Source organism: Oncorhynchus nerka, linkage group LG28, assembly GCF_034236695.1.
Source record: "Oncorhynchus nerka isolate Pitt River linkage group LG28, Oner_Uvic_2.0, whole genome shotgun sequence".
Lineage (NCBI taxonomy): Eukaryota > Metazoa > Chordata > Actinopteri > Salmoniformes > Salmonidae > Oncorhynchus > Oncorhynchus nerka.
In genome coordinates this window covers 75,409,286-75,434,952 of record NC_088423.1, presented here as the reverse complement: position 1 = coordinate 75,434,952, position 25,667 = coordinate 75,409,286, and the positions used below count along the sequence as shown (strand labels likewise).

The following is a 25,667-nucleotide window of genomic DNA, read 5'->3' as shown; positions in this document are numbered from 1 at the left end:
AGAGAAGGAGAGAATTAGAGAACGCACACTTAGATTCACACAGGACACCGAATAGGACAGGAGAAGTACTCCAGATATAACAAACTAACCCTAGCCCCCCGACACATAAACTACTGCAGCATAAATACTGGAGGCTAAGACAGGAGGCACACACACACACAAGTGTGGGTATAAGGATTGACGGCAGTCAAACTGAATCATTCTCACACCCCCTCTCCGTCTGGTCTCGTCATCCCTCCTTCTCTGCATTGCTCCCCTCTAGGTTCACAGCTTGGTAATTGTGATTGGTTGTGCTATTGCTCAGCCTCTGACATCTCATTTAAGTATTTTCCTTCATTGGTAAATGTAGTATTTGTTTTAATACCCCAAAGTGTTTACAGTAAACCAATTTACCACAGTCAGTTTACCACAGTCATTCAAGGTGCAAAAGGTGACTCACTATATTTAGTGTCATAGCTGCCAGATGTGAACAAGCACACTCTTTATTTATGAATGTCAGCTAAGCAATATGTAAAATAGTGCTGAAAGTAATTGTATATACCTATAATTATACTGTAAAGGCAAGTGTATCACGAGGAGTGAGTCAGGGTGTTTATTTGGGGAGTGGGAGTGTCTGCCTGCCCTCTGTGTAGAGCTCCACACACACACACACGCACTTATTCAGTGAGGAGGGGAGCACACGTACTTCCTGTTCCCATTGTACTCTAAGCCTTTAGTGATTCCAGTCATCCTCCCCTCATCAGGATTCAATTCCAGTGCTCTATTTATGGAAAAGCCCAGTTCTGAAGCCAGTGAACACTCCCCTGTAATGAGAACAACAAGATATGAGGAAGCAGGCTTGTCATTGCAATCATCAATAGTTTTTCATCTTGTGGCCATTTAGATGTTTTTCATCTGAAGTAACAGTGGCCCATGTGGAAATCAAACTCACAGCTTTGGTGTTGTCAACACCACATTCAGAGGTAAAAATTACAGAATGTCCTTTAGTGTGAAATCCAGGGTCAGTGTTGTGAGATGAAAAGGATATGGTTTCATACCAGAGGAAAGGAAATGGTTTCATACCAGAGGAAATGCCTTCGATAACTGTCCTTGTGTGATTTGTGTGAGTCAGTAATACTCTCTCATTCAAGCAATAACAACGAGACACAATTCTACTAACATAAAACAAACACTTGCAAAGTCAGGACACGTAACAGGTCCAATCATATTAGGTCTGTGGTGTGGCTATGAATCCTCTGTCAATTGCTAATGTCAAAGTTTGCTTGGCTCTGTGTGTAGACGGTTAACTATGTAGACTGTAGAACTGGATTAGAGCAGTAGACATTGTGGTACCATGACTTTACCACTACCTGGTATTCCTCCTGTCTTGACCAACATGCGTACACACACACACACACACACACACACACACACACACACACACACACACACACACACACACACACACACACACACACACACACACACACGTACACACGTACACACACACACACACACACGTACACACACGTACACACACACACATACACACACGCACACACACACACACACGCACACACACACACGTACACACACACACACACACACACACACACACACACACACACACACACACACACACACACGTACACACACACACACACACACACAGTTCACTGCGACAGTCTGGGACCTGTTTAGCCTCAAGTAATTATGCTGTCTTCACCTCTAACCCCAGCAGCCTGGCTGTAAATATTGCACCAGGATATATTGCGCTGACTATCTCCCCCTCACTCTCCCTCTCCCTTGTCAGTAAATTATGGCACGAGTCATGACACAGTGTGGGAGGGAGTGGTCAGCTATTTTCATTCTAGGCAGTTAGTTCTTCCCCTTGAGCATCTTATAATTTTATTTGTTTTTCTCCTGTTTCTTTGTAATCGGCTGCATGTTTGTTTTCTCTCTCTTTTTCACTATTCGTGACTCCCAACCTCGCCCCCCTCTCTCTCTCTCTCTCTCTCTCTCTCTCTCTCTCTATCAATTCATTTTAATTCAAGGGGCTTTATTGGCATGGGAAAAATATGTTTACATTGCCAAAGCAAGTGACATGGACAAACAAGTGAAATAAACAATAAAAAGTGAATAGTAAATATTACACTCACACAAGTTCCAAAATAATAAAGACATTTCAAACGTCATCTGTCTCACCCTGATCTGTTTCACCTGTCTTGTGCTTGTCTCCACCCCGCTACAGGTGTCGCCCATTTTCCCCATTATCCCCTGTGCATCTATACCTGTGTTTTCTGTTTGTCTGTTGCCAGTTTGTCTTGTCTCGTAAATTCTACCAATGTGTTTTCCCCAATACTCCTGTTCGCGCTTGTCCCTGTTTTCTAGTTCTTCCGGTTTTGACCATTCTGCCTGTCCTGACCCTGCCTGCCGTTCTGTACCTTACTGACTCTGCCCTGGATTACTGACCTCTGCCTGCCCTGACCCTGAGCCTGCCTGCCGTTCTGTACCTTACTGACTCTGCCCTGGATTACTGACCTCTACCTGCCCTGACCCTGAGCCTGCCTGCCGTTCTGTACTTTACTGACTCTGCCCTGGATTACTGACCTCTGCCTGCCCTGACCCTGAGCCTGCCTGCCGTTCTGTACTTTACTGACTCTGCCCTGGATTACTGACCTCTGCCTGCCCTGACCCTGAGCCTGCCTGCCGTTCTGTACTTTACTGACTCTGCCCTGGATTACTGACCTCTGCCTGCCCTGACCCTGAGCCTGCCTGCCGTTCTGTACTTTACTGACTCTGCCCTGGATTACTGACCTCTGCCTGCCCTGACCCTGAGCCTGCCTGCCGTTCTGTACTTTACTGACTCTGCCCTGGATTACTGACCTCTGCCTGCCCTGACCCTGAGCCTGCCTGCCTGCCGTTCTGTACTTTACTGACTCTGCCCTGGATTACTGACCTCTGCCTGCCCTGACCCTGAGCCTGCCTGCCTGCCGTTCTGTACCTTACTGACTCTACCCTGGATTACTGACCCTGAGCCTGCCTGCCGTTCTGTACCTTACTGACTCTACCCTGGATTACTGACCTCTGCCTGCCTGCCGTTCTGTACTTTACTGACTCTGCCCTGGATTACTGACCCTGAGCCTGCCTGCCGTTCTGTACCTTACTGACTCTGCCCTGGATTACTGACCTCTGCCTGCCCTGACCCTGAGCCTGCCTGCCGTTCTGTACCTTACTGACTCTGCCCTGGATTACTGACCTCTGCCTGCCCTGACCCTGAGCCTGCCTGCCGTTCTGTACCTTACTGACTCTGCCCTGGATTACTGACCTCTGCCTGCCCTGACCCTGAGCCTGCCTGCCTGCCGTTCTGTACTTTACTGACTCTGCCCTGGATTACTGACCTCTGCCTGCCCTGACCCTGACCCTGAGCCTGCCTGCCGTTCTGTACTTTACTGACTCTGCCCTGGATTACTGACCTCTGCCTCTCCTGACCCTGAGCCTGCCTGCCGTTCTGTACTTTACTGACTCTGCCCTGGATTACTGACCTCTGCCTCTCCTGACCCTGAGCCTGCCTGCCTGCCGTTCTGTACCTTACTGACTCTGCCCTGGATTACTGACCTCTGCCTGCCCTGACCCTGAGCCTGCCTGCCGTTCTGTACCTTACTGACTCTGCCCTGGATTACTGACCTCTACCTGCCCTGACCCTGAGCCTGCCTGCCTGTCGTTCTGTACCTTACTGACTCTGCCCTGGATTACTGACCTCTGCCCTGGAACACTGACCTCTGCTTGCCCTTGACCTTTTGTTTGCCTGCCCCCTGTTTTGAAAATAAACATCTGTGAATCGAACTGTCTGCATCTGGGTCTTATACTGAGTGTTGTCTATCTACAGTGTTGTAAACAGTGTTGTAAACAGTGTTCTTTACAGTGTTGTAAAGATGTGCAATAGTTAAAGTACTAAAGGGAAAATAAATAGACCAATATGGGCTGTATTTTTAATGACGTTTGTTCTTCATTTGGTTGCCCTTTTCTTTTGGCAACAGGACACAAATATTGCTGCTGTGATGGCACACTGTGGGATTTCACCCAATAAATATGGGAGTTTATCAAAATTGGATTTGTTTTCAAATTCTTTGTGGGTCTGTGTAATCTGAGGGAAATATGTGTCTCTAATATGGTCATACATTTAGCAGGAGGTTAGGAAGTGCAGCTCAGTTTCCACCTCATTTTGTTGGAAGTGTGCACATAGCCTGTCTTCTCTTGAGAGCCAGGACTGCCTACTGCGGCCTTTCTCAATAGCAAGGCCATGTTCTCTGTACATAGTCAAAGCTTTCCTTAAGTTTGGGTCAGTCACAGTGGTCAGGTATTCTGCCACTGTGTACTCTCTGTTTAGGGCCAAATAGCATTCTAGTTTGTGCTGTTTTTTTATTGATTCTTTCCAATGTGTCAAGTAATTATCTTTTTTTTTCTCATGATTTGGTTGGGGCTAATTGTGCTGCTGTCCTCGGGCTCTGTGGGGTCTGTTTGTGTATGTGAACAAAGCCCCAGGACCAGCTTGCTTAGGGGACTCTTCTCCAGGTTCATCTCTCTGTAGCTGATGGCTTTGTTATGGAAGGTTTGGGAATTTCTTCCTTTTAGGTGATTGTAGAATTGAATGGCTCTTTTCTGGATTTAATTAGTGGATATCGGCCTAATTCTGCTCTGCATGCATTATTTGGTGTTTTATGTTGTACACAGAGGATATCTTTGCAGAATTCTGCATGCAGAGTCTTAATTTGGTGTTTTTCCCATTTTGTGAATTATTGTTTGGTGAGCAGATCCCAGACCTCACAACCATAAAGGGCAATGGGTAGTATTTTTAGCCAGATCCTAATTGATATGTCAAATTTGATGATCCTTTTGATGACATAGAAGGCCCTTCTTGCCTTGGCTCTAAGATCGTTCACAGCTTTGTGGAAGTTACCTGTGGCTCTGATGTTTACACCGAGATATGTATCATTTTTTTGTGTGGAATTTGTATTTGTGGTCTGGCAACTGGACCTATTATTTTCTTACTGAGATTAACTGTCGGGGCCCAGGTCTGACAGAATCTGTGCAGAAGATCTAGGTGTTGCTGTAGGCCCTCCTTGGTAGAAGCAAATAGTAGACATTTGACTTCAGATTCTAGTAGGGATTCTAGTAGGGTGAGGCCAGGTGCTGCAGACTGTTCTAGTGCCCTCGCCAATATAGGTTGAAGAGGGTGGGGCTTAAGCTGCGTCCCTGTCTCACCCGACGGCTCTGTGGAAAGAAATGTGTGTCTTTTGCCAATTTTAACTACACACTTGTTGTTTGTGTACATGGATTTTATAATGTCGTATGTTTTACCCCCAACACCACTTTCCATCAATTTACACCAGACCCTCATGCCAAATTGATTCAAAGGCTTTTTTGAAATCAATAAAGCATGAGAAGACTTTGCCTTTGTTTTGGTGTGTTTGTTTGTCAATTAGGGTGTGAAGAGCAAATATGTGGTCTGTCTTATGGTAATTTAGTAAAAAGCCAATTTGGCATTTTCTCAGTACATTATTTTCACTGAGGAAATGTACGTGTCTGCTGTTAATGATAATGCAGAGGATTTTCCCAAGGTTGCTGTTGACGCATATCCCACGGCAGCTATTGGGGTCAAATTTGTCTCCACTTTTGTGGATTGGGGTGATCAGTCCTTAGTTACAAATATCGAGGAAGATGCCAGGACTGAGGATGATGTTAAAGAGTTTAAATATAGCCAATTGGAATTTGTGATCTGTATATTACATAACTTCATGTAGGATACCATCAACACCACAGGCCTTTTTGGGTTGGAGGGTTTGTATTTTGTCCTGTAGTTCATTCAAGATAATTGGAGAATCCACTGGGTTCTGGTAGTCTTTAATAGCTGATTCTAAGATTTGTAATTGGTCATGTATATATTTTTACTTTGATCTTTGTTTACAGCTCTCTATCTCTTTATCTCTCTCTCTTTCTCTCTCTGTCCCTCAGGGTTGGTTGAACTCTCCAGTGCGGCTGTGTACCCAGACATCAGCAGATGTTGTAAATAACTGGGCCTGGCACACTGCACTGGAGGAACAGTGCTGGAGTCACACTCATAAATAATGAATTGATCCAGACTATTCTCACATCCTACTGGTCCTTCCAGACACACGTACGCCTGCACATAGGTACGTAGTTGAGTGGACGTATACACGGGTGCATGATGCATGCACGTACACACGCACACACGTACATGCACATATGACTGTACACACACACACAAACATGCACTTCTATCCAGAGCGAGACCATGAGGAGTTAATCAGAGGATAAGTTAATCAGAGGAGAGATCAGTGACGTCATCATCCCTCACCCAGGCTGGCAAAGGTTATCTGTATACCTAGAATTATCCTTCAGCCACAGGCACCCCAATGGAATACCCCAAGGAGTATATTCTATTACTTATTCGGATAGGATGTGAAGACCAGCGCTTTCTTAGACTGCCACAAAGATTACAGAATGGTGCCGAAGGGGATGGCTGCTGTTTTACGGGCTCCTAACCAACTGTGCTATTTTGTGTGTTTTTTCGCATTGTTTGTAACTTATTTTGTACATAATGTTGTTGCTACCGTCTCTTATGACCAAAATTAGCTTATGGCTATCAGAACAGCGATTACTCACCTCGAACTGGAAGAAGAATGTTTCTTTAATGAGTCCGACGCGAAGGATATACTGCTTCTCCGAGACCAGGCCCAAATCCACGTCATTCGCGTGAAGAAAAGATGGAAATACGTGGGCCGGAGATAGAATTGGTCGGCGAGTGGGTAACCCGCCTCTACCATCCATTCTATTGGCCAACGTGCAATCACTGGAGAATAAACTGGATGATATCTGTTCAAGACTCTCCTACCAACAGGACATTAAAAACTGTAGTATCTTATGTTTCACAGAGTCGTGGCTGAACGACAATATGGATAATACACATTTGGCTGGGTTTTCTGTGCATCGGCAGGACAGAACAGCTACGTCTGGTAAGACGTCTATTTGTGTCTATTTGTCAATGGCAGCTGGTGTGAGATGTCTAATATTAAGGAAGTCTTAAGGTATTGCTGAGGTAGAATACCTTATGATAAGCTGTACACCACACTATCTACCAAGAGAGTTTTAATCTATATTTTTCATTGCCGTCTATTTACCACCGCAAACCGATGCTGACACTAAGACCGCACTCAACGAGCTGTTTAAGACCACACTCAACGAGCTGTTTAAGACCCCACTCAACGAGCTGTTTAAGACCCCACTCAACGAGCTGTTTAAGACACCACTCAACGAGCTGTTTAAGACCATAAGCAAACAAGAAAATGTTCATCCAGACGCGGACCTCCTGGCAGCCGGGGACCGCAAACATATATTTTCCCTCATTTCTACCAGCATGTCACATGTGCAATCAGAGGGAAAAAAACTCTGGACCACCTTTAATCCACACACAGAGACGCATACAAAGCTCTCCCTCGCCCTCCATTTGGCAAATCTGAACACAATTCTATCCTCCTGGTTCCTGCTTACAAGCAAAAACTAAAGCAGAAAGTACTAGTGACTCGCTCAATACGGAAGTGGTCAGTACGTGTATACGTCCACTCAACTACGTACCTATGTGCAGGCGTACGTGTGTCTGGATGGACCAGGAGGATGTGAGAATTGTCTGGATCAATTCATTATTTATGAGTGTGACTCCAGCACTGTTCCTCCAGTGCAGTGTGCCAGGCCCAGTTATTTACAACGTCTGCTGATGTCTGGGTACACAGGAGAGTTCAACCAACCCTGAGGGACAGAGAGAGAAAGAGAGAGAGAGAGAGTAAGAGAGAGAGAGAGAGAGAGAGAGAGAGAGAGAGAATGCCAAGAGTGTGCAAAGCTGTCATCAAGGCAAAGGGTGGCTACTTTGAAGAATCTCAAATATAAAATATATTTGGATTTGTTTAACACTTTTTTGGTAACTACATGATTCCATATGTGTTATTTCAAAGTTTTGATTTTTCCACTATTATTCTACAATGTAGAAAATAGTAAAAATAAAGAAAAACCCTTGAATAAGTAGGTGTGTCCAAACTTTTGACTGGTACTGTATGTGAGAATGCTGTTCATTGACTACAGTTAAGCGTTCAACACCATAGTTCCCACAAAGCTTATCACTAAGCTAAGGACCCTGGGACTAAATACCTCCCTCTGCAACTGGATCCTGGACTTCCTGACGGGCCGTCCCCAGGTGGTAAGGGTAGGCAACAACACATCCGCCACGCTGATCCTTAACACGGAGGCCCCTCAGGGTGTGTAATTATTCCCCTTCTGTACTCCCTGTTCACCCACGACTGAGTGGCCAAGCACGACTCCAACACCATCATTAAGTTTGCTGACGACACAACAGTGGTAGGCCTGATCACCGACAATGATGAGAGAGCCTATAGGGAGGAGGTCAGAGACCTGGCAGTGTGGTACCAGGGCAACGTGAGCAAGACAAAGGAGCTGATCGTGGACTACAGGAAAAGGAGGGCCGAACACGTCCCCATTCACATCGACGGGGCTGTAGTGAAGCGGGTCGAGAGTTTCAACTTCCTTGGTGTCCACAACACCAACAAACTATCATGGTCCAAACACATTAAGACAGTCTTGAAGATGGCACAACAACACCTTTTCCCCCTCTGGAGATTGAAAAGAGTTGGCATGGGTCCCTAGATCTTCAAAAAGTTCTACAGCTGCACCATCGAGAGCATCCTGACCAGTTGCATCATCGCCTGGTATGGTTACTTAACAGCTTCTTAACAAGCCATAAGACTCCTGAACAATTAATCAAATGGCCACCCGGACTATTTACACCCCCCCCCCCCCTTTGTTTTTACACTGCTGTTACTTGCTGTTTATTATCTATGCATTGTCACTTTACTCCTACCTACATGTACAAATGACCTCTACTAACCTGTATCACTGCACATTGACTCAGTACCGGTAGCCTTGTTATTGTTATTTAATTTTTTACTTAGTTACTTAATTTATTTAGTAAATATTTTCTTAACTCTATTTCTTGAACTGCATTGTTGGTTAAGGGCTTGTAAGAAATCCTTTCACGATCTACACCTGTTGTATTCGGCGCAAGTGACAAATACAATTTGATTTGGTTGATTTGATTTGATTTGAAAGTGTACAACAACAACAGCTTATCATCATGTGTTTCGGTGTGTTACTCTGACTCCTCAGTTGCTGTGCAGTGATGAAATGTCACTAAGGTCAAGGTATAGGTGTGTGTTGGTGTGAAGGTGAGACAGTGTGACCATGTTTGTCTGAGTGTGTGAGTATAACAGATCACACAGATAACCTTGCTCTCCCTCTCTGTGCTGATGTTGCAGACTAGGCATTGGGCTCTGCTGTGTTCCAGTTCTCTGCAGTTATCTGCTTGCTGTGTTGGCGTTGCCTGCTGTATTCTGCATACTGTAACAGAGCACACCATCTGGTGTGACGCTATACGTCTCCTGTGGTGTTTGTGTGTGCGCACGTGTGTGTATGCACGTGTGTGTGAGTGTGGGTGCGCACGTGTGAGTGTGCGTGTGAATCTGAGATGTCTGCTTTAGTCTGGATCTTGTTGATGACATAATCTCCAGTGCACTCCTCCATCTGATGTCTGGGGCATGAGGCGTGAGTGACTCATCAAAACATGACTGCTGTCACCACGGACACTCATCTTTATTCACTCCTCCATCTGATGTCTGGGGCATGAGGCGTGAGTGACTCAGCAAAACATGACTGCTGTCACCACGGACACTCATATCTTTATTTCCCTCCCCCATCTGATGTCTGGGGCATGAGGCGTGAGTGACTCAGCAAAACATGACTGCTGTCACCACGGACACTCATCTTTATTCACTCCCCCATCTGATGTCTGGGGCATGAGGCGTGAGTGACTCAGCAAAACATGACTGCTGTCACCACGGACACTCATATCTTTATTTCCCTCCCCATCTGATGTCTGGGGCATGAGGCGTGAGTGACTCAGCAAAACATGACTGCTGTCACCACGGACACTCATCTTTATTCACTCCCCCATCTGATGTCTGGGGCATGAGGCGTGAGTGACTCAGCAAAACGTGACTGCTGTCACCACGGACACTCATCTTTATTCACTCCTCCATCTGATGTCTGGGGCATGAGGCGTGAGTGACTCAGCAAAACATGACTGCTGTCACCACGGACACTCATATCTTTATTTCCCTCCCCCATCTGATGTCTGGGGCATGAGGCGTGAGTGACTCAGCAAAACATGACTGCTGTCACCACGGACACTCATCTTTATTCACTCCCCCATCTGATGTCTGGGGCATGAGGCGTGAGTGACTCAGCAAAACATGACTGCTGTCACCACGGACACTCATCTTTATTCACTCCCCCATCTGATGTCTGGGGCATGAGGCGTGAGTGACTCAGCAAAACATGACTGCTGTCACCACGGACACTCATCTTTATTCACTCCCCCATCTGATGTCTGGGGCATGAGGCGTGAGTGACTCAGCAAAACATGACTGCTGTCACCACGGACACTCATCTTTATTCACTCCCCCATCTGATGTCTGGGGCATGAGGCGTGAGTGACTCAGCAAAACATGACTGCTGTCACCACGGACACTCATCTTTATTCACTCCCCATCTGATGTCTGGGGCATGAGGCGTGAGTGACTCAGCAAAACATGACTGCTGTCACCACGGACACTCATCTTTATTCACTCCCCCATCTGATGTCTGGGGCATGAGGCGTGAGTGACTCAGCAAAACATGACTGCTGTCACCACGGACACTCATATCTTTATTCCCTCCCCCATCTGATGTCTGGGGCATGAGGCGTGAGTGACTCAGCAAAACATGACTGCTGTCACCACGGACACTCATATCTTTATTCCCTCCCCCATCTGATGTCTGGGGCATGAGGCTTGAGTGACTCAGCAAAACGTGACTGCTGTCACCACGGACACTCATATCTTTATTCCCTCCCCCATCTGATGTCTGGGGCATGAGGCGTGAGTGACTCAGCAAAACGTGACTGCTGTCACCACGGACACTCATCTTTATTCACTCCTCCATCTGATGTCTGGGGCATGAGGCATGAGTGACTCAGCAAAACATGACTGCTGTCACCACGGACACTCATATCTTTATTTCCCTCCCCCATCTGATGTCTGGGGCATGAGGCGTGAGTGACTCAGCAAAACATGACTGCTGTCACCACGGACACTCATCTTTATTCACTCCCCCATCTGATGTCTGGGGCATGAGGCGTGAGTGACTCAGCAAAACATGACTGCTGTCACCACGGACACTCATATCTTTATTCCCTCCCCCATCTGATGTCTGGGGCATGAGGCGTGAGTGACTCAGCAAAACATGACTGCTGTCACCACGGACACTCATCTTTATTCACTCCCCCATCTGATGTCTGGGGCATGAGGCGTGAGTGACTCAGCAAAACATGACTGCTGTCACCAAGGACACTCATATCTTTATTCCCTACTCCATCTTGATGCTCATGAAATTATTCATCATGCGCTGATCACTAACAGTGCGTGAAGAACATGGAAATTACTGTGACTTAGCGTGTGAGAATGTTTGAACGGTGCGCGCGTGTGTGTGCGTGTGTATGCATGCATTTCATTGCATTGTGTGTGTGTGTGTTTGTGTGTTTGCATGTGTTATTGGTATCACTCCTATGATGGAAGGCAGTGATATGTGAGACCCATGTTGCCTTGAGATCCAGAGCACTCAGAACAGTTTGTATTTGTATTTATTATGGGTCCAGCAAAATTAAGGCAGTTTATACAATTTTTAAAACATTACAATACATTGACAGATTTCACAACACACTGTGTGCCCTCAGGCCCCTACTCCACCACTACCACATATCTACAGTACTAAATCCATGTGTACGTACGTATGTGTGTGTGTGTGTGTGTGTTTGTGTGTGTGTTACGATCAACTAGGAGTGGTGGGTGGAATCAGGCGCAGAGAGCAGGGTTCAGTCTTTCTTTCAAATGTATTCCCCAGCGCAACAGAACAGTCACGCCAACACACAGGGCATATGTAAGTTGCCAGTCCAAACAACAGGACAAAATAGTCCGGAGAATAAATACACGAATAACTCACACCATCAAACACAGAGTAACAAGAACAAGCCCGCACAAATACCCAGCGGGCCTAGTGCCCTTAAATACCCTACAAACAAACCCTAATACAAAACAGGTGTACCCAATTACCCAATAACCCAAAACAAACGGAAAGGGAATCGATGGCAGCTAGTAGGCCGGCGACGACGACCGCCGAGCACCGCCCGAACAGGAAGAGGCACCATCTTCGGCAAGGTTTGTGACAGTGTGTGTGTGTGTGTGTGTGTGTGTGTGTGTGTGTGTGTGTGTGTGTGTGTGTGTGTGTGTGTGTGTGTGTGTGTGTGTGTATGCATGTGTCTGTGCCAATGTTTGTGTTGCTTTACAGTCCCCGCTGTTCCATAAGGTGTTATTTTATCTGTTTTTTAAATCTAATTTTACTGCTTGCGTCAGTTACTTGATGTGGAATAAAGTTCCATGTAGTCATGGCTCTTTGTAGTACTGTGCCTCCCATAGTCTGTTATGGACTTGGGGACTGTGATGAGACCTCTTGTGGCATGTCTTGTGGGGTATGCATGGGTGTCCGAGCTGTGTGCCAGTAGTTTAGACAGACAGTTCGGTGCCAGCCTGTCATTCAACATGTCAATACTTATAAATAAAAGTAGTCATGAAGTCAATCTCTCCTCCACTTTCAGCGAGGAGAGATTGACATGCATATTATTAATATTAGCTCTCTGTGTACATCCAAAGGCTAGCCGTGCTGCCCTGTTCTGAGCCAATTGCAATTTTCCTAAGTCCTTTTTTGTTGCACCTGACCACGCGACTGAACAGTTGTCAAGGTGCGACAAAACTAGGGCCTGTAGGACCTGCCTTGTTGATATTGTTGTTAAGAAGGCAGAGCATCGCTTTATTATAGACAGACTTCTCCCCATCTTAGCTACTACTGCATCAATATGTTTTGACCATGACAGTTTACAATCTAGGGTTACTCCAAGCAGTTTAGTCATCTCAACTTGCTCAGTTTACACATGATTTATTACAAGATTTAGTTAAGGTTTAGGGTTTTGTTCCAAATACAATGCTTTTAGTTTTAGAAATATTTAGGGCTAACTTATTCCTTGCCACCCACTCTGAAACTAACTGCAGCTCTTTGTTGAATGTTGCAGTCATTTCAGTCACTGTAGTAGCTGACGTGTATAGTGTTGAGTCATCCGCTTACATAGACACTCTGGCTTTACTCAAAGTCAGTGGCATGTCGTTAGTAAAAATTGAAAAAAGCAAGGGACCTAAACAGCTACCCTGGAGAATTCCTGATTCTAACTGGATTATATTTGAGAGACGTCCATTAAAGAACACCCTCTGTATTCTGTTAGACAAGTAACTCTTTATCCACATTATAGCAGGGTGTGTAAAGCCATAACACATACGTTTTCCCAGCAGCAGACTATGATCGATAATGTTAAAAGCTGCACTGAAGTCTACCAAGACAGCCCCCACAATCAATTTATCATCAATTTCTCTCAGCCAATCATCAGTCATTTGTATAAATGCTGTGCTTGTTGAGTGTCCTTTCCTATAAGCATGCTGAAATTCTGTTGTCAATTTGTTTACTGTGAAATAGCATTGTATCTGGTCAAACACAATTTTTTACAAAAGTTTACTGGGTTGGTAACAGGCTGATTGGTCGACTATTTGAGCCAGTAAAGGGGGCTTTACTATTCTTGGGTAGCGGAATGACTTTAGCTTCCCTCCAAGCCTTGAGGGCACACACTCTCCAGTAGGCTTAAATCGGAGATGTGGCAAATAGGAGTGGCAATATTGTCTGCTATTATTCTCAGTAATTTTCCATCCAGATTGTCAGACCGCGGTGGCTTGTCATTGTCGATAGACAGCAATCATTTGTTCACCTCTTCCACACTGACAGTTCTCATGAAATAGTAATGAAACAGCTACCAGCTCTCACAGTCTCACGTCAGAGTTAGACGTCCATCCTTGTTTCACAAATCTAACATTTTGAAGTTATTCCAAACGTCAACTTTCTATCGCTACATTCAAACTTGCAACCTTTGGAATCAGCGGCAGATGCTTTCCACCATCCCTCTCCACAACAGCCCAGCAAAACCAAAACCTACTTGAAGGTAACAGTACTCACTGTTGCCCCTAGTGACCGGTTTCAACATCACCTCCCAACGTCCTCCGACATGGATGGTGAATACTGACTTGTATCACGGCCTAGCTGCAGATATACAGTACACTTCTCCATCTCTTCTCTCGTCACCCCCTCCCTCCTCCCTCCCCTGTTCTGCCCCCCCCCCGTTTGTCACCCACATTTCTCTCATTCTCTGTCTCCCTCCCTCTCTCCCCTCTCCTATCACACAGATTGGGTCACGTGCAGTGTGAGTGTGACCAGTGGTGTTCTGGCCTGTGGCCCACACACAGCACTGCTGCACATATCACAGCCAGTCTGCATGATTCATTCATAAGACTTAAAAAGAGGGGATCTTAACACATACCTCACAACTGGCACACACTCCCTGTGTGTGTGTCCATTAACTCTGATGTGACCGAGGGTACTGCTGCCTATTCAGATGGTTAACCTGATGCCATCTGTTCAGGTAAAGCATGTGATCTATTAAAAGGGGCAGAGCGACTCATTGGTCTGAGTCTCTCTGTTGTTTTAGGTGTGTGTGAGTGCAAGTTCCTGCATGTGTGTCACAATATTGTCCAGGGTTAGCATGCTGATGTTCACTCACTGCTGCCCTCTCCTGGTAAAAATCAGTTTATTCACAATCCACTCCTTTCACTGGGGTTCAAGTTGAATGGTTAGTAGATGTTGTGGACCTGATTCAAAGACAAAACAAATATACAGTATAAGAATGGCAAACAACTTAAACTTCTTTGTTTTTAATGTGTCAAATATCATTCGGATGTAGATCCTTTCCTTCAAAGGTTCCTGTGATGACTCCAGGGGAGGATGGCTCATAATAACGTCTGTAATGGAGCAAATGGAATGGCATCAAACATATAGAAACCTTGTGTCTGATACCGTTGAACTGATTCCGCTCCAGCCATTACCACGAGCCCGTTCACCCCAATTAAAGTGCCAGCAACCTCCTGTGGATGACTCTTGTTAGCCTGAGAATGCTAGCATATTTCACCCGTGTCCATATAATGCCTTCAGAAAGTATTTATACCCCTTGACTTATTCCACATTTTGTTGTGTTGAAGCCTGAATTCAAGACAGATGAATACATGTTTTTGTCACCCATCTACAGCCCATAATGACAGATGAATACATGTTTTTGTCACCCATCTACAGCCCATAATGACAGATGAATACATGTTTTTGTCACCCATCTACAGCCCATAATGACAGATGAATACATGTTTTTGTCAATCATTGCTAGACATTTCTAAGTCTGGACTGAACCCGGTTTTCCCGTAAGACATAGCCTTTGCTTAGTGCCATTCCGTTTAATTTCTATCCTGAAAAAACAGTTATTAACGATTACAAGATTACAGCCACCACTATGATTGAAAATATGGAGAGTGGTACTCAGTAATGTGTTGTATTAGATTTGCTCCAAACATAACACTTGTATTCAGCACAAAAAGCTTTGCCACGTTTTTTTGCAGTTACTTTAGTGTCTTTTTTGCAAACTGGATGCATGTTTTGGAATATTTTTTCTTCTGTACAGCTGTCCTTCTTTTCACTCTGTCAGAGATGAGGTAGTCATTCAAAATCATGTTAAACACTATTATTGCACACAGAGTGAGTCCATGCAACTTATTATGTGACTTGTTAAGCACATTTGACTCCTGAACATATTTAGGCTTACCATAATAAAGGGGTTGAATACACTAACTATATATTAACTCAAGTCATTTCAACTTACATTTTTTTATTAATTTGTAAAAATTGCAAAAAACATAATTCCACTTTGACAATGAGGTATTGTGTGCAGATCAGTGACCCCAAAAATCTCAATTTAATCCATTTTAAATTCAGAATGTAACAAAATGTGGAAAAAGTGAAGGGGTGTGAATACTTTCTGAAGGCACTGTATGTCACACCAGTGTGGCAATGTATGTTGGGTCTCAGATGCTTAAGCAGTCAGTGGATTGGAGAACATTATAGCCAGGAATGTGTGCCTGAGAGTGGGAGAGAGGAGCAGGCGAGAGCCCCGGTCTCTTGGGCTTAGTCATCAGACACAGCATCACTGCCTCTAAATGTCTTCTCTGAACCTCTCTTTTTCCCCACCACAAATAAAGAAAGGTGGGAAAACAAGACGGGGTGAGAGAGAGAGAGAGAGAGAGAGAGAGAGAGAGAGAGGGGGGGAGAGAGAGAGAGAGAGAGAGAGAGAGAGGGCGGAAAGAGAGAGAGAGAGGGGAGGGAGAGAGAGAGAGAGAGAGAGGGGGAGGGAGAGAGAGAGAGAGAGAGATACAGAGAGAGAGAGAGAGAGAGAGAGAGAGGGCGGAAAGAGAGAGAGAGAGGGGAGGGAGAGAGAGAGAGAGAGAGAGAGAGAGAGGGCGGAAAGAGAGAGAGAGAGGGGAGGGAGAGAGAGAGAGAGATACAGAGAGAGAGAGAGAGAGAGTAGAGGGAGAAGGGGAGGGTGGTGGAAGACAACCAATAAAAGCCTCTGTAGGTGTTCCCCTGCTGGGCCATCAGACAGCAGAGCGGTGCCTGGGGAGCTGGAGCTCTGCAACACCTGTTCACCACAGCAGATGTTGTACAGAAGAGGAGAGACACAGAACAGAAACACCGCTCTCTCTCTCTCCTCTCCTCTCTCTCTCTCCCCCCCCGCTCTCTCTCTCCCTCCGCCTCTCTCTCTCCTTCCCCCTCTCTCTCTCTCTCCCTCCCCCTCTCTCTCTCTCCCTCCCCTCTCTCTCTCTCTCTCTCTCTCTCAATTCAATTCAATTCAAGGGCTTTATTGGCATGGGAAACATGTGTTAACATTGCCAAAGCAAGTGAGGTAGACAACATACAAAGTGAATATATAAAGTGAAAAACAACAAAAATTAACAGTAAACATTACACATACAGAAGTTTCAAAACAGTAAAGACATTACAAATGTCATATTATATATATATATACAATGTACTCTCTTTCCGCCCTCTCTCTCTCTCTCCTCTCTCTCTTTCTGCCCCCCTCTCTCTCTCCTCTCTCTCTTTCTGCCCCTCTCTCTCTCTCCTCTTTCTCCCTGCCTACTGTGGCTCCATCTGCTCTCTGCTCTCTCCAAATTTAACAAGGCATGTGGGGAAGGCTGTGAACGTTGGTGACATCACCATAGATGGGTCTATGTCCCTGACCACATCACACATCCAACTTCACACTTACTGTACAACACCTGAGCCACCAGATCACTGTAGTTTCCCTGGTCAGTTTCCCTGGTATATGAGCACTTACCAAGCATACTATAAAACCCATTTATGTATTTATTTTTGGTAAACAGTTCACTGCTCATTTGTCCTTGATTGGCAGGTAGCCTAGTGGTTAGAGCGTTGGCCTAGTAACCAAAAGGTTGCAAGATCAAATCCCTGAGCTGACAAGGTGAAATTCTGTTGTTCTGCCCCTGAACAAGGCAGTTAACCCACTGTTCCTAGGCTGTCATTGAAAATAAGAATTTGTTCTTCACTGACTTGCCTAGTTAAATAAAAAACTATATTTAAAAAATTGAGAGGCAATGAACAGTAGGCCATGATGGCCATAATAGCAATGCTGCAGAGACACCTTACCTGCTAAAGATGATGGTTAGTCCTCCGATATTCACACTACATGGAGAGATCACATAGACGTCCACAGGCAGGTGTCTTTTACAATGAGAGCACTGTGATTGCACTCTCTCCCTCTCACTGTGGTGACTGAACCCCAGAGGTCCCCAGGTGCATCTCTAATGGCCACAGGGGTGTCACATCTTTGATACCAAGACACATACACACTCAGGTCATACATGAACGGCCACGCACACGCGAACACACACAGATAATCTCCCTCTCTCGCTAAATGAATGGTACCGTTGCTACGGTAACCTCCTCCATATCTATGAATCTATATTCAGTAAGAGGGTCAATGGAGGGTCATGCTGGCAGCTTAGCTCTCATACTATCTGGTTATGTAATGTGTGTATGTGCCTCTCCATCATAAGGAACAGATGGGATACAGCCTCTGCACATTTTAAATAGCACATGTAATGCTACACTTCCAGCCAGTGAGAGTATTATGTGCATGGTATTACTTATATGCATAGCCTGGTCAAATTCACAAAATACAATATTTAGTCCCTAGAAACTCATATGTGAGCTAGAAGTACTTGGGAATGGTCTTTGGCTAGAGATGAATGCTGAGCTTCTGGTTTTGGCCCCGGTGTCTTTATGGGGATTCAGGATGGCTATAGCGTAGTCTGTGTGCAGTGTTATTTCAGCTGGCCTGCCCGAGGGAGGGAACAGACAGATCAGCCAGGAGGATATCTCTGTAATCACACCCAGCACCTGAGCCCAGAGGCTAAGACGGGCTAACAGACTGGCAGACGGGGGCTCCAGATATATCATGGTGCAGAGAGTGACAGAACACCACAGCCTTGGTCTAGCTCTTTGCCGAGTACCACTGATCTTAGAACAGTGAGTGTTAATGGTGGTAACTGCAGATCTTTGATCTTTACGAATTTTACATCTGATAACTGTTCTGAGGTATAGCAGAGTACTGTCAGTGGCAGTAATAATTGAAGTTGCTGTGACAGCATGACTGTGTACTTGATAAGTGGCGAGTATATGCTGTGTCCAGACGCAGATGCTTACAGTGGCATCAATGTGCTTCGTGATGACAATTTCCTTCAAAGAATATGATAGAGTGTGTGCATCTCAGAGTGATGCCCAAGATGCACAAAGCTCACGAGGAGGTGCAGGTGATGCCTCTGTCCTCATGTGTGTTTGAGTGTTTCTGTGTGAGTATTGCATCAGATATTTCTGGGGGGGATAAGGGGAGGTTTCACCCTGAGCTTATTGCCCTGGCATGCTGCTCTATCACACTGTTGTGAAACAGAGACTCTGAGTTACTGTACTGAACATCTGCAAATGGAAAAACCATGTCTTCTCCTCCACTTCCTGTTTGACCCTTTAGCTTACAGTGAATAACCTCAACATCACCAAACAGCTGCTCTTTCACAACTGCAAATTCCACAGGCAAACTACCCAGGTGACATTGATATCTCAATCATGAATGTCTGTCATCCAACCCAGCCCAATGATTGGTTGCTTCCAACTGTATCCCCCCCCCAACAGTTTGTCAAGCGTATAACTCCTGTGAGAGAGTCAATCTCAGTCAGCACAGAGGTAAATGAACCTGGGCCATGCTTTATGACAAACTCAACAGCCGGAACAGAACAGAATGCCTGAGTGTGATAAAGAAACCCATTGGTGAAAGCCAAACAGTGTTATCCTATCTAGCATGTCAGTGGTTTAGCTGCAGTGTGCACAGCAGTAATCCTTCATTGGGCTTGCAGAGTGTGATCCCACTGCCAAGCTGTTATTGCAGTCATCTGAGGAAGCAATATTGTTTCACAGTCAATGGAAGTCAGTAGGCTATTACCAATGAGTTCATTTCCATGGAAACAAGATGATGATGAGAGTTCTCGTTCAGGTTTAATTCAAATGAGTCAATTTATTTGATATGTTTACATTTATATCTTGGAATATAATGTATTTTTCATCTTCCCATTCCAACACAACGGAAATAACAACCATTACTGAACATTGATTTGTTTTTCATTATAAAATGTGAACACATTATCACTCCTCAGCTTTACCTCAGATATGACTGATTACAAATGATTGCAGTCTGTCTTAAGTGCCAAATGCCTCCATTGACAAAGCATTATTTGCAGAACAATCTACTGCAAACCCTGTACAGGAACACGTCTGCACAGTCATCAACAGATCTATTGCAGTACGGTACATACCCTGAGTATTGACTTTACCTGACAACAGACACTGACTACATATTCTCATCTGTCAGCAGATCTATACGGATATCTGAATGTGTGTGTACATGTGTGTGAAGAGACGCAGTGTCTTTCTCTCTCTGTGTGTGTGTGTGTGTCTTTGTGGGTGCATTTTTGTGTGCACCCCCAATCTATCAGTTCTTCTATCTGAGTATTTGGGTGTATTGAGAGGCGTAGGATTGCCTGCTCTGCTGAGCTTCTATCTCTGACTCATCCTCCTCCTCTTCATCCTCCTCCTCCTCCTCTACACCCCTCTGGCGCTGTAGGATGCTGCTACGGGTCTGTGAACAAGAGATGGGTTAAAGACTTGGGACAGTCTTGTAAAGGAAACTAAATATACCGGTCTGTACAGGACAGTAATGACTGTTAACCTTATCAGTGTATGTTTCTCTGTTTCATTCATTATTGTGGAGGTCTATGTTTTTGTCTGTAATGCTAGCAGCAGATGCAATCTTACCTTCTTGGCTGATTCAGCAGTGTGTTTGAGGCTGGAGCCCAGGGTGGGACTAGGCTGGTGGGCCATAGAGGAGGGCAGCAGGGTCTGGTTGTCCAGAGGGCCGTCAGACACCCTGATCCTCCCAGTGAACAGCTGTTGAGACAGGGAAGATGATCAGCCCTGTAGCCCCATACCTGGAACTCTCACCTCTCAGTCATGCTGTCCAGGTTCTGGAAGGTGTGTGTGTGTCTAACCTCCAGGTCTTTGTCTATGTCCATGCTGTCCAGGTTCTGGAAGGTGTGTGTGTCTAACCTCCATGTCTTTGTCTATGTCCATGCTGTCCAGGTTCTGGAAGGTGTGTGTGTGTCTAACCTCCAGGTCTTTGTCTATGTCCATGCTGTCCAGGTTCTGGAAGGTGTGTGTGTGTCTAACCCTCAGGTCTTTGTCTATGTCCATGCTGTCCAGGTTCTGGAAGGTGTGTGTGTCTAACCTCCAGGTCTTTGTCTATGTCCATGCTGTCCAGGTTCTGGAAGGTGTGTGTGTCTAACCTCCAGGTCTTTGTCTATGTCCATGCTGTCCAGGTTCTGGAAGGTGTGTGTGTCTAACCTCCAGGTCTTTGTCTATGTCCATGCTGTCCAGGTTCTGGAAGGTGTGTGTGTGTCTAACCTCCAGGTCTTTGTCTATGTCCATGCTGTCCAGGTTCTGGAAGGTGTGTGTGTCTAACCTCCAGGTCTTTGTCTATGTCCATGCTGTCCAGGTTCTGGAAGGTGTGTGTGTCTAACCTCCAGGTCTTTGTCTATGTCCATGCTGTCCAGGTTCTGGAAGGTGTGTGTGTGTCTAACCTCCAGGTCTTTGTCTATGTCCATGCTGTCCAGGTTCTGGAAGGTGTGTGTGTGTCTAACCTCCATGTCTTTGTCTATGTCCATGCTGTCCAGGTTCTGGAAGGTGTGTGTGTGTCTAACCTCCAGGTCTTTGTCTATGTCCATGCTGTCCAGGTTCTGGAAGGTGTGTGTGTGTCTAACCTCCAGGTCTTTGTCTATGTCCATGCTGTCCAGGTTCTGGAAGGTGTGTGTGTAGACCTCAAGAGCCTTGGCATGGAACACCATCTCCACTGTGATGAAGTCTGTGAAGATCCTCTGGAAGAAGACCTAGTATTATTGTCACTGTAAGAGGATGGACGTGCCTGAGTATGACTGGAACACGTACGAGTGAGAGAGTGTGTGTGTGTTCGTGTGTTTTCGTGTGTGTGTTTGTGTATGTTCTGGTTGATTTGTGTGTATTTGTGTGTGTGTTCGTGTGTTCATGTGTGTGCGTGTGTGTGTCTGTGTTTTTTATGTGTGCTCGTGTGTGTGTTGTGTTTATGTGTGTGTTGTGGTTGAAGACCAACCTTGATGTCCTCCAGTTTCTGTCTCTGGAAGTCACTGATGGTCTCCTCCAGTTGTCTAGTGCTGCGGTGAACGTTGTTGGTTGCCTTCTGAGCATTCACCTCTGCCTGAAAAGCAAACAGCAAAGGAATACAACAACTGTACTAGAAGCTTGAAAGAGATATATAAAAATTGTTTTAATGACAGCTACCAAAACCTCTGGTGGTCCACCACATAGCAAGATCTCATCAATGGTCAGATATCTGCATCGTTGCAGTGTTGAAGGTGTTGTTGATGTGACAGGGGGAGGTTCCAGAGAAATCATGTTACCTGTGACTGAAAACATTGGATAAGGTATTGAAGCATGACTAGAACAGAACATCTACATTTCTAAAACATCTCAGAGACCAGGTTAGCTTATCTGAACCTGTCACTCAAAGCACCACTCATAGAGTAAATATGGCTGACAAACAATCGTTTGTCAAAGGCAATACGTCATATTTTTCAATACTGTGTCTTGACATAAGGATTGTTGATGTAAATACTATAATCATGCTGGAATTCTGCCACTCTCGTAAAGTTATATGCAGATATGAATAGACTGGGAGAAAGGATACAATTCTTTGTCTATCAGAGGGATTCTTCTGTTGGAGTCTCCAGTTTCTGCAGCTCTTTCAGCGCTCTGTCCCGATCAGCATTGAACCTCTTCAGATCCGCCTGTATGTCAGAGATATGTCCAGTCAATGAAGCTTCAAACACACTGTCTCAGAAGAGACTGCCTATTCATTCACTGCCATTGTTCTGCCATGAGATGCTGTGAAGAGTGTGTGAAGTGACAATGAGACAGAGACAGAGAGTGGGAGAAAGAGAGAAAGATAGTGTGTGTGTGTGTGTGTGTGTGTGTGTGTGTGTGTGTGTGTGTGTGTGTGTGTGTGTGTGTGTGTGTGTGTGTGTGTGTGTGTGTGTGTGTGTGTGTGTGTGCGTGTGTGAGGGAGGGAGGGAGGGATCAGTATTTTGTCTGGTAATTACTGTATGAAATCTACAGTGTGTTCGTTTCCATGTATAAAGACTTACTCTCATGTTTTCAACAATATCACCGTAGGCTTTGAGGGGAGTGATGACTTTGGTCTCCAGCCTCTCTACCTGTCAGGGGTAGACACAGTAAACACACTTTCATCTTCAAAACAACAGTATTTCAAGGTGTGAGAAACAAATTGTTGTGTTTTTGCTGGGTAAAAATGGCTCGAAACCAACACTGTCTTTGCCCACTATATCCAGTACTGAGGAACTCCCATAATGCCTTTATTTACTGTTATGCTGTTTCATTAACCCTTACACTAACCTAGTAGATGCAACATGGCCACGTCCTCTACCACTAATACCAGCATCGGGGAAGCTACTCTACAAATATAGTTTACCAAGCTACCAATTACTTCACACTGGAGGAAGTTAAACTACACTAAAGCGACCCTTAAGAAAATCTAGTTGAATTACCTAATGTTTCTTTGAAAAAGTAGTTCACTACATCCAAACTACTTTGTTAGAAATGATCATATCTAAATCTGAAATGTCATAGATTACAAATTGCAATAAAAATCAAATCAATAACAGACCACTCTGGAGTCATATTAAGGGAATGTGTAATTAAGCCTATACACAAAAACTATTTTAAAAAAATAAAGGAAATTATTGCCTACTTTAGCCATATTTGATTTAATTTAGCAAAAAACGTAGTGTAATTCCAGTAGTTAGCTACACCACTAAATGGCAAAAAAACAGTTATGAACTACTGAAAACCCTACCAAGAATTGAATTTAGTTCAACTACCACAAAGCTACTGCAAAATGAAGTTATATTACTAGTTGAACTAGCCTATATGTAGTTCACTACTCCCCAACAGCCCCTGACCTCTCACCCCTCACCTCAGCCTGGCGGTAGTCCTGCACCATGGCCAGGTCTTCAGCCAGGTTCTTCAGACAGGTACGGAGCTCTGGGTCCTCAGTATTGGAGAAGTCATTGAGCTGTCTGACCAGCATGTCAGCCTGGTCCCTCAGCTTGCCTGTCTTCCTGGTGTAAGATGCCAGCAGGCTGCAGAACTGACCCAGGTACTTCTCAGCATGGCTCACTGTCAGCTCCATGCTCTTTATCTGTCTGTCTCTGGACAAAAGATGAAGAGTTATGAAGGGTTAAGGGTTTCAGCTAACTATAGTTTTAGGGTCGTGTTTGTGATAAACGCTAGATGAGCCAAATAGCAGTACACATCCCTTTAGCATTATTATATCTGTGAGACAGGTGTGTTTCCAAAGGCGCACATATGAGATAAAGTATTCCCAATGCGCAATCTTCTCCATACATAATCTGGGCCCATTTACCACTTTAGCCGTGGTTTCCACACATAATCGTGGAAAGGCAGTATATAGTGAAACATGACATGGTTAGCTATAGAACTAGTACAGCATCAAATGAAGAATCAACCGATTGGCTCGATGTTGACTATGTAGAGCCGTCTGGTCCATGCTAGCTTTTCCTGCTACAGTACTGGGGTTTATTAAAGCAGTATAGCTAACCAACACAGATGTTACCAAGTAATAGTGGTACATTAAACCATATATGCATGTAACGAGGGCAACTACCTTGAGAAGATGGTGTTCATGTTGGATTTGCTCAAGCGTCACTACACCTCACTGTTGAGCTGCGGTATTTGCCTTATTGCCAAGCTCTCGCCTGCCCCGGGTTACGAGCTAGTTGGTTGCTATAGAGACGAGAACACGGAAGAGTGGGGTTTTGGGGTGGAAGGGATGGTTATGGCCACATGGTGGCAGCAGCGTATCATTAGCAACATAAGCCCCGACAGGAGCCGAGACAGGCTTTACAAGGCAGCCTTACAGAAGAATAAAACGTAACCCCATCCCTCAGGTCTATTAAAGAGCGTGGTAAAACTGATGTTTTAAAAACTCACTCTCACCCTTTCTTTCTCTCTTTCTCTCTCTGCTCTCTCTCTGACTCACTCACTCATACGCTTCATCGCACGCACGCACGCACGCGCACGCACACATGGTGCTCTCAGAAGGGATTGTAAGGGGTCCAGCCTGTTAACGAGTGGCTGTAAGAGAAGTGTTGAAGAGAGGCCAGCTCTCAACTCTCTCTGGGAAGAATGTGTTGGCATATACAAGGGGCGCCACTCAAATGGAACTTTAATTCATTTACACAAAAACGCAAACAATTCAAAAAACAGACCTCACTGCTGGCAGCTCACAGCTGTAAAGTGTAACAGCCTCTTCCTACCTGAGAATAAACGTTTTTATTGTATGCTGCACTTAATATAGTGTGTGTGTGGGCGTATGTGTGTGTGTGTGGGCGTATGTGTCAGCCAGTGGAGGTGGGCTGTGAATAGGGCTTTGATGTAGCCTGCCAAGTTTCCCCTGTGGACAGCAGCTGTTATGATAAACACACTGTCTAGCAGCAACAGATCCTCCCAAGATGGTTCTACACCCCCTCCTCTCTCTCTCTCTCCCTCTCTCTGTCTCTCTTTGCCCCCCCCCCCTCCCCCTCTCTTTCTCTCAACCTCTCCCCTCAGGCTGTAGTTAATGAAGGGAAATGAAAACAATGCCCCTGCCAGTCCAGTAGCAGAGCCATGCCAACCTGAGAGAGACAGACAGAAAGAGAATAGGGGTGAAAGAGATATAGTGTGAATTAAACTCACAGACAGACAGACAGACAGACAGACAGACAGACAGACAGACAGACAGA

General features: G+C 45.2%; 1 protein-coding gene across 1 annotated transcript; it reads right to left on the bottom strand.

Annotated features, from left to right (window-relative positions):
- Window positions 1–19,751: 19,751 nt before the first annotated feature.
- On the bottom strand, window positions 19,752–24,652 carry LOC115112758 (CBY1-interacting BAR domain-containing protein 2-like). The gene is given in 10 exon segments (XM_065012585.1): window positions 19,752–20,398; window positions 20,575–20,706; window positions 21,576–21,689; window positions 21,941–22,045; window positions 22,248–22,253; window positions 22,535–22,571; window positions 22,573–22,634; window positions 22,992–23,060; window positions 23,840–24,074; window positions 24,551–24,652. Coding segments are annotated over 10 exon segments (918 nt in total). The 5' UTR covers window positions 24,571–24,652; the 3' UTR covers window positions 19,752–20,260.
- Between the last annotated feature and the right edge of the window lie 1,015 nt (window positions 24,653–25,667).